The sequence below is a fragment of the Moesziomyces antarcticus genome, assembly GCF_000747765.1.
Source record: "Moesziomyces antarcticus DNA, scaffold: scaffold_v10090, strain JCM 10317, whole genome shotgun sequence".
Taxonomy (NCBI): Eukaryota; Fungi; Basidiomycota; class Ustilaginomycetes; order Ustilaginales; family Ustilaginaceae; genus Moesziomyces; species Moesziomyces antarcticus.
In genome coordinates, this window is record NW_014638920.1 from 1 (window position 1) to 8404 (window position 8404).

The 8404-nt window shown below is 62.0% G+C and overlaps 3 protein-coding genes across 3 annotated transcripts, besides 1 other annotated feature; 2 read left to right on the forward strand and 1 right to left on the reverse strand.

Annotated features, from left to right (window-relative positions):
- Positions 1-318: 318 nt before the first annotated feature.
- On the forward strand, positions 319-1530 carry PAN0_090c6669 (ER to Golgi transport-related protein; the record flags this gene model as incomplete). Its single annotated transcript, XM_014797895.1, has 1 exon — positions 319-1530. The coding sequence occupies one exon, from the start codon at positions 319-321 to the stop codon at positions 1528-1530; it is 1212 nt and encodes a 403-aa protein (XP_014653381.1).
- Positions 1531-1716: 186 nt separating this feature from the next.
- On the reverse strand, positions 1717-2610 carry PAN0_090d6670 (cytochrome bd ubiquinol oxidase; the record flags this gene model as incomplete). Its single annotated transcript, XM_014797896.1, has 3 exons — positions 1717-1812; positions 1988-2269; positions 2602-2610. 3 exons carry the CDS (start codon positions 2608-2610, stop codon positions 1717-1719), a joined length of 387 nt encoding a protein of 128 aa, XP_014653382.1.
- A 529-nt stretch (positions 2611-3139) lies between these two features.
- Positions 3140-6544, forward strand: PAN0_090c6671 (DUF185-domain-containing protein; the record flags this gene model as incomplete). The annotated part of the gene is made up of 1 exon (XM_014797897.1): positions 3140-6544. The coding sequence occupies one exon, from the start codon at positions 3140-3142 to the stop codon at positions 6542-6544; it is 3405 nt and encodes a 1134-aa protein (XP_014653383.1).
- Positions 6545-7009: 465 nt separating this feature from the next.
- Positions 7010-8404: part of a sequence feature (In-frame stop codon was detected at splice-junction site;~hypothetical protein) that runs on past the window's edge.

Consider the following 8404-nt stretch of genomic DNA (forward strand, 5'->3'; position numbering starts at 1 on the left):
GAGAGAGAGAGAGAGGGCGAGGGCGCTGCTGGCGCGGTCCCGCCAAGCACAGGCCAGCTGGAAGCCTCTGCGCCGGGCCCTGCTCGTCGTCGACTCTTCCACACGTCCCTTTCCCCACCTTCCAGATACGATTCCACGTTGCCAGGTTTCTTCGGCGTTGTATCTTCAGTTCATCCATCTCGCCCTGCCCCACTCGGACACAGGCCGACCCTCTCGTACCGGAACATCTGATTACTCTGCGAACCAAGCGACGAACTTCCATTGCACCAAGCATCACGTTTCGGCTTCGATTGCGACCGCGACAGCCACACGAGCAGCATGTACCAACCACAAGGCGACGGCTATCCGTCCAGGTCGCCTCCACCACTCCAGCATCCCATCCCCACACACCCGCCGTTCAAGGTGCCGGATCCGCCCATCTCGCCCAACCCCGTGCCGCAGTCGAGCGTAGCGGACCCGCACGTATCGTCGGCGAGCCGCCGCGGTGGGCCGGCCGCCAACCTGCAGGCTGCTGCCGGCGGCGGCTACCAGCGATTCGCATCTCCGCCCATCCAGTCACCGCCCAACCAGTCGTATGCCTCGTCCTCGTACGCGCCGGTGGGCGGCAACGCGGGCTACTTTCCCAATGCGCCCGGCCCCAACGCAGGTCAGGCGCAGGGCTGGGGTGGATTCCCTGGACTCGGCGGTGCAGGAGGGCCACCGATCATGAACGATGCAACCGCACAGATGGGCGTGCAGTTCGGCCAGCACATGGCGGCGGTGGGTGGCGAGTACGTGCAGAAGAATTTCAATGCGCTCCTGCCCATGCCGGTGCTCAAGCACTACTTCAACGTGTCCAACTCGTACGTGCTGCACAAGCTGCGCATCGTGCTGTTTCCCTGGCGTCACAAGCCGTGGTCGCGCGCACACCGCCATTCGTCGGGCGGCGGCCATGTGTCGTCGGCATATGCAGAGTCGACGTCGGCGGTCAAGACGGCCTCATCCGGTGCAGACGGCTACCTGCCTCCGCGCGACGACGTCAACTCACCCGACCTGTATATCCCCACCATGGCATTCGTCACATACATCATTGTGACGAGTGTGATCCTGGGTCTGGAGTCGCGCTTCCATCCCGAGGTGCTGGGGCTGCGTGCGTCGCGCGCGCTCGCCATCGTCTTAGTCGAACTCGCCGCCATCAAGCTCGGCACGTACCTGCTCAACATTCAGGGCGACCATACGATGATGGATCTGCTCGCGTATTCGGGCTACAAGTTTGTGGGTACGCTCATCACGCTGCTCGTGGGGCTGCTCAAGGTGCGCGGGCTGGTGTACTGGTCCGTGTTCCTGTACTGCTTTGCAGCCAATGCCTTCTTCTTGCTGCGCAGTCTGCGCTACGTCGTACTGCCCGACCCCAGCTCACCATCGAGCCAAACTATCACGCATGCGCAGCGCTCGCGTAGGATCCAGTTCCTCTTCTGCATCGCCGTCGCCCAGATCGTCTTTGGATGGGCCCTCATCATCGGCATCTTCAAAGACGCCCCCAAGTCCTAACACCCGCATCATTTTTTTCACGAAACGTCCTCATGAGCCGCTTGTGTCTCGTCTTCCTCACGCAATGCAACACTGTGCAAGCAGCCCGAGACAAGGACGTGGCAGCTTCCAGCTTCTGAACACGAGCAAGAGTGTATGGATTTCATGAGATCACAAGACGGTCGAGTGCAATCCTTGTGAGATGATTTAGTGGCCCTTCTTGACGGCGACGGTGTCCCACGCAGCACGCTCGGACTCCTCCTCGGCGACCTCGGCGACGTAAGGCGTGAGGTATCGCTTGTCCTGTTGTAGTGAGCGACGAAAACAGACGTCAGTATGAATTGCTTTTTACGGACAGATTGTTTTCGGTCCTACGCATTGCCACAAGCGCAGTTGGTCCGCAAAGCAAGCCGCACCTTGGCATGGCTGCAGATGGAGAGGACGAGCGATGCGCAGGACGGTACTATGAAATGCTTACCTCCTTGGCGGGGAGCCACTGGTCCTTGGGAAGCTCGCGGTGGAGGACGGAGAGCTGGCTGGCCTGGCGCAGGCGGAAGGCGCGGTCGTAGGCCTCGCGCTCGGGCAGTCGCGAGAGCGCCTTCTGGACGCGTGGCGACTCCTCGACGAGCAGGTCGTCGTAGCGCAGGCCCATCTGACGGTGGCCCGTGGCGTTGGCGTAGGCGTTGGCGACGGGCTTGAGCATGCGCATGAGCGCTGGCGACGACTGCACGTACTTGGCCAGGCTGAGTCCCGAAAGTGCCTGCGATGCCAAAGAATTGCAAAGGTGCAAGTGTGTGCGTGTGTTGGTGCGGTGGGTTGGGGAGAGTGGCGAGTATAAAGAACCAAGATTGCAGGTCGAAATGCGAGTGATGGTGGCGTATCAGTATCGATGCGATGCGGTGCAAGTGTTGGATGCGAATGAGAATGGCGAGGTGGAAGAGATATGCATGTATCGCGTAGCAGCAGGAAGAAGCGGCAAAAGAGCAAGAGGAGCGGTCAGCAATCAAGTCGAAGAGTCTGTGGCCTCTGCACCGAGAAGCGAGCAGGCAGCGGGATGCGAGCAGCTGTGTTGTCGGAGGTGCTGGTACGTACGAGAACCATCTTTGCTATACGTGACAAGAGGGTGAAAGTGATATGGTGGAGAGAAAGTCGAGAATGATGGCGACCAACGGCCATTGACGATTTCTCCAGCCGGGCGTTGGCAGTCGACGAGGCGGCGGATTCCGCCCGCGTTGGAAATCCTCTTCCGTTCGCACGAATCACCCGAACGACGCTCTCTGCCAGCTCCTAGGCTCTCTGGCTCTTGGGCGCGGCTCTGGCCACGTTCGAAGCGTCGGATTACAAATCGCGCGCCAAAATTGTATTCGCCCGTCCAGACAGATCAAGTCGAAATCGGGCTTTTGCGCGCCTGCCCTGAATTTCGTCGAGTTCTTCGCGGGTCGGAAGGTCGCGGAGGATTTCCGGATTTTCTTCTTCCATGTTAGACCTATATGAGACAATGACATAATCCTGACCGCTCAAGAAGGTGTCCTAAAGATGCCGGCAACTCCACACATCTTCCGAAAAGTGACAAAGAGCCGGAACGCTTTCCTGTGCTGCTACCCATCAGCCCACCATCGACCCTGGCACAATGATGCTCGCCTCACGTATGGCATTCGGCCTGCGAGGCGCGTCGCAAAAGGCGATCGCTCCTCCGCGTCGGAGTCTCGCCACCTCGTCCGCGCTGCTCGCCGCCGCTGCGAGCGAAAAGAAGCGCATCGCGGTGCTCGGCGGTGGCATCGCAGGATTGACCTCGGCCTACCGTCTCGCGCAGCAGCTACCTCAAGACAGATACGACGTGGTCCTCCTCGAACAGCAGAGTCGCCTCGGCGGCTGGATCCAGTCTCAACGACTCAGCCTGCCCTCCGATGCATCGACGTCGCCAAGCCCCACAGCGCTCGTCGAGATGGGCCCGCGCAGTATCCGTCCCGCCGGCTACTCTGGGCTGGTGATGCTTCAGCTCGTCCAATCGCTTGGGCTTCTCGAGCGTCTCTTGCGGGTGCCCAAGACGGCTCCTTCAGCACAGAACCGATACCTTTACTTCCCGGACCGACTCGCCAAGCTGCCCAGCAGCATCCCCTCGCTCCTGTCCGCCCTATTCAAGCTCCCATTCCTTCGCGCCATCGTACCCAGCATCATGCGCGAGCCGCGTGTACCCTCGCGCTTCCTCCGACCGCGCTCCGAGTCTCAGGCCGAGAAGAAGCGGCTGCAGCAGCGCGAACTGCTCGACGACGAGAGCGTCGACTCGTTCGTCTCGCGCCGCTTCGGCAAGGGTGTCGCCGAGAACCTCGTCTCGGCTGTCATCCACGGCATCTATGCAGGCGATACGCGCAAGCTCAGCGTACGTGCCGTGATGCCGTTCCTGTGGGAAGCGGAGCGCGTTCATGGTAGCGTGCTTCGCAGCATGCTCCCCGCCAAGCGCAACAAGCGTCACCGCCCGCTGCCCGAGCCCGAAGCAGCAGCAAAGGCCGCCAAGGAGGACCGCCTCAAGCACGTCGAGCAACAACTGGGTAAGCAGCTCGTGGATAGCTTCAAGGGCATCAGCGTGTACAGCTTCCCCGAGGGCGTGCAGGAGATCGTCGCCGCTCTGGAGCAGCGTCTGGCAGCGCTCCCCAATGTCCAGCTTCGCACGAATGAAAGCGTTCGCGCTATCAGCATCGACGAGTCCGGCAAACTTACGCTCACCACTGCGTCAGGAGAGTCTATCGAAGCCGACCGCGTGATCTCGAGCATCCCATCGTCCAAGCTCGCCGACATCCTGCCGAGCGATGAGCTGCCGCATCTCAAGCACAATCCGGCCGCGAATGTTGCGGTGGTCAACGTGGTGATCTCGCCCAGCGCTGCTGCCGAAGCGGGTCGCGCTCTCGTGCCAGTGCAGGGCTTCGGCTACCTCATCCCGCGCACGACGCCGGACAACGAAGACGGCATCCTCGGCGTCGTATTCGACAGCGATGCGGTGCCGGACCAGGACGCGGCTGAGCCCTCGCGTCGCCCCGTCAAGCTCACAGTCATGATGGGTGGTGCGCACTGGGCGGGGCTCGAGCAGTTGCCGGGCGAGGACGAGGTGAAGGCACGTGCGGTGCGTGCGCTCTCGCGTCAGCTCGGCATCGATGCGGACCTGCTGCGCGACGCGAGCAAGGTGACGATCAAGGCGACCATGCAGCACGAGTGTATTCCGTGGTACCTAGTCGGGCATCCGGTGCGCATGGCCCAGCTGCACAAGGCGCTCGCCGGCAACGCTGATCTGGCGCACAGGCTCACCCTCGTCGGCGCGAGCTATACTGGTGTCAGCCTCAACGACTGCGTCGCGTACGCCACGGAGGCAGTCGAGCAGATTGTTGCCGCCGAGTTGCACGGGGACGATCAGACCGTCACAGGCCTTGCGTCGTTCGCCATCCCGCCTCCCGCCGCGCCCGTGGCAGCGAGCGCAGTGCGCCGCGTGGCACAACGCGGCACTGCAGGCCTCCCATCGCAGGGCCTCGTTGGACCGGCATCTTCAGCGACCATGCAGTTCGCCCGTGCACTGCTGACACGACGGGCCTTCTCCACCTGTCGTCCACTGCACGAAGAAGGCCACCCTGCTGCACCTGCTCCGACGGCGGTTGTCGGCGAGAAAGCCAACAAGAGTCTGCGCGAGATCCTGCTGGACAGTGTGCGCGCATCGGGGCCGATGACGGTCTCCACGTACATGCGCACGTGTCTGCTGGACCCGATGCAGGGCTACTACGCCTCGGCCAACTCGCCCGCGACGGAACGCGAGGTGCTCGGCTCGCGCGGCGACTTTATCACCTCGCCCGAGATCTCGCAGGTGTTTGGCGAGCTTCTGGCGATCTTTTACCTGGCACGATGGCAGGCCGTAGGCTCCCCCACCTCCACACGTCTCGTTGAGCTCGGACCGGGCAAAGGCACTTTGTTGGCCGATATGCTGCGAACGTTTGCTTCGTTCCGACCGTTCATGGCTACGCTCAAGCGCATCCAGCTGGTGGAGACGAGTGCAGGATTGATGGAGCTGCAGCTGTCTGCGATTCGCGACGCCCTAGCTGCGGCGGGTAAGCGCGTAGTGGATGCCGAGGAAGAGGTGGGGGAGGATGGAGTGGTGGTGGAGTGGTTCCCCAGCGTGGATATGGTGCCGATTGTGGCGGAGGAGTTTAGCATCGTGACGGCACACGAGTTTTTCGATGCGCTGCCGACGCATATCTTCGAGAAGCATGTGGACGGAAAGTTCCGCGAGGTGCTGGTGGGGATCAAGCCCAAGAGCAGCATCACAGTGCTGCGACCGGGACAGGAGATGGGACCGGCGAAGGAGGAGCTTGGATTCGTGCTTTCGCCCACGCCCACGCCGTGGGCGCAGATGCTGGTGCAGAACAATCCGCGCTTTGCAGCGCTCCAGCCGGGACAGCGCGTCGAAGTGTCTCCCGAGTCGTGGGCTGTCGCACGCCGCGTAGGAGAACTCGTCGCTGGTCGACCCGCCTCCCCACCTCGCAATCCTGCTGCCACCGAAGAGCAGAATCAACAGTACGACGAAGAGGAACAGCAGCGTTTGGCAGCCAACTCGGCTGGAGGTGTGGGGTTGATCATCGACTACGGAGGAGACCAGGCATACGGAGCCTCCTTCCGAGCCTTTAAACAGCACGCACTCGTCGACGTCTTCCAATCACCCGGTGCAGTTGACCTCACGGTCAACGTCGATTTTTTGCATCTCAAGTCGGCGCTGCATACGACGAATGCACGCTACGCAGGGCCGATCGACCAAGCCGACTTGCTGGTGGGGATGGGTCTGCAGATGCGTGTCGACCGTCTGCTTCAGGGCAAAGACGACGCGGCGCGCAAGAGGATCATTGATGCGGCGAACCGATTGATCGACGAAACGGGCATGGGCGTTCAGTACAAGGCGCTGGCCGTTGCGGCTGCCCCCGTCCCACCTGCTGATCCAAAGGTGGAAGTGCGCGATAAAACGGCAGACCCAGACATGTATCCGTTCGAGTTCGAACAGTAATCCGCAGCTTACAACAATTCAACACCTGGCTTGACTGTGGACTTGAGACGCTCCTTGGCCGGGCTAAAGGGATGAGCAGTGGTGGAGACATGGCAACTGTCAGTAGCGTCGCTAGAACTCGGGCGCCGCTAGTGTACGAATAAGGAACTTGGTTCCCGACGAATGTTCGACTGGATTGCTCCAAGATCCAATGGGCGCGGGAAAAGGTGCCCCGATATCTCACCTTCCACCACCTGACCTCATTGCGCGGCATCCCCACAGGTGCAAAAGGCAGAGACGAGCTTCAAGCCCGCCCGTTGCACAAGCTCGCCACGCTTCGCGTACGAACCTAGCTCGGCTCCACGCTTTCTCCGCGCTCTCACACTCCGCCGTCGAATGCACAGACTCCTTACCACACTCGCAGCCACTCACCTCTCTTGCGCACTCCCTAACCAAAAAACGCCCTTGTCATTGGGGATGCTACTGCTACGACGAAAAGTCAAAGTTGACACTGGACAGACCGCCGAGATTGAAGTGGCTTGCACTCGTTCTTCTGCTTCTGCTCCCCAAGCCATGCGGCGTATTGGCGCCCGAGAAATGACCCGATGCGACGGGGGTCATACTCATCGAGTTCGCCAGCGCCGCACTGGCCGCTGCCGAATTCATCGGCACGCCGCCGTTGCCATTGCCAATCGCGCCGCCGCCAAAGTCGAACGCGCCTCCGCCTCCCATGCCGAACTTGGTCGCGTGCTGCGAGGGTTCCACCACTTCAGCCTCGGCCGCCAGGTGCGCATGCCCGTTGGCGCCCGGACCATCCACACTCGCCGCACCGAACAGATCGTGCATCGAAGTCTGCGAGAAGCCGGGCGGAAGGAGCGAGCCCCAGAAATCGTCCATGCCCGAAGTGGCGCCAAAGATCTGCGAGGGCCAGTTGACGTTGCCCTCAGCATTGCCGGTAAAGTCGGCGTGCGACGGGTCGAGCGCCGCAGGGATGGTGCCTTCCGCAACACCGCTGGCAGGAACACCCTCGGGCAGGTTGGCTGCACCTGTCGCAGCGGCATCCGGAGCGTCCTGATCCATCGCCTCGGGCGACACAGCTCGCGAGACCACTCGACTGCCCTGTGCGGACTTGGAGGCCGAGGTGTGGTCCCTGCGCGCCTGCACCAGCGCGCGCAGGAACGCGCTGTACAAATACGGCGTATGCGTCTCGTTGACCGCCACCTCCTCCAGCATGTCCACCGCGCCCTGCACCAAGGTAAGGATCGACTCCTCCTCGACGTAGCCGGCGAACGCCGGGCGCAGGAGCTTGAGCAGGAACACGCACGCGTATGCGAGCGTAAGGATGTGCGCGTCGGGTGCATACCTCATGTTGCGGCGCGACGGGCCGCAGCAGTTGGTCACGATCGTCTTGGCCGCCTCGAGACATTTTGCAAAGTACTGGGCGCGGTCGAGGTTGGCGCCGGTGGGATGGTCGACGGCCTGCTGCAGTCCAAACGAGTTGAGCACCAGCACGGCAAAGCTGTAGCGCACGGGCACCGAGTGGGCGTGGTGGATGAGGATGCGCGTGTTGAGATCCAGATTCTCGGCGTCCTCGTCGTCGTCGTCGTACTCGTAATCCGCGGCGGTGCTCTTGTTAGCTGCACCGTTGGTGTCCTTGTCCTTGTCGCCGTCCTTGGCGGCAGCTGCAGCCTCCTTTTCGGCGGCGGCGGCCTTTTTGCGCCTCTTCTTCTCGATGTACTCCTCGCCCTCTTCGGGAATCGAGAAGAGACCGCGCCAGCGCCACTCCTCGCGCCACTCCTGCAGCTGCTCGTTGAAGACGGGCAGTACGAGCGAGTAGTCGATCTCGGTGTTGAGGCCCGAGACGGACGAGGTGGACGAGTA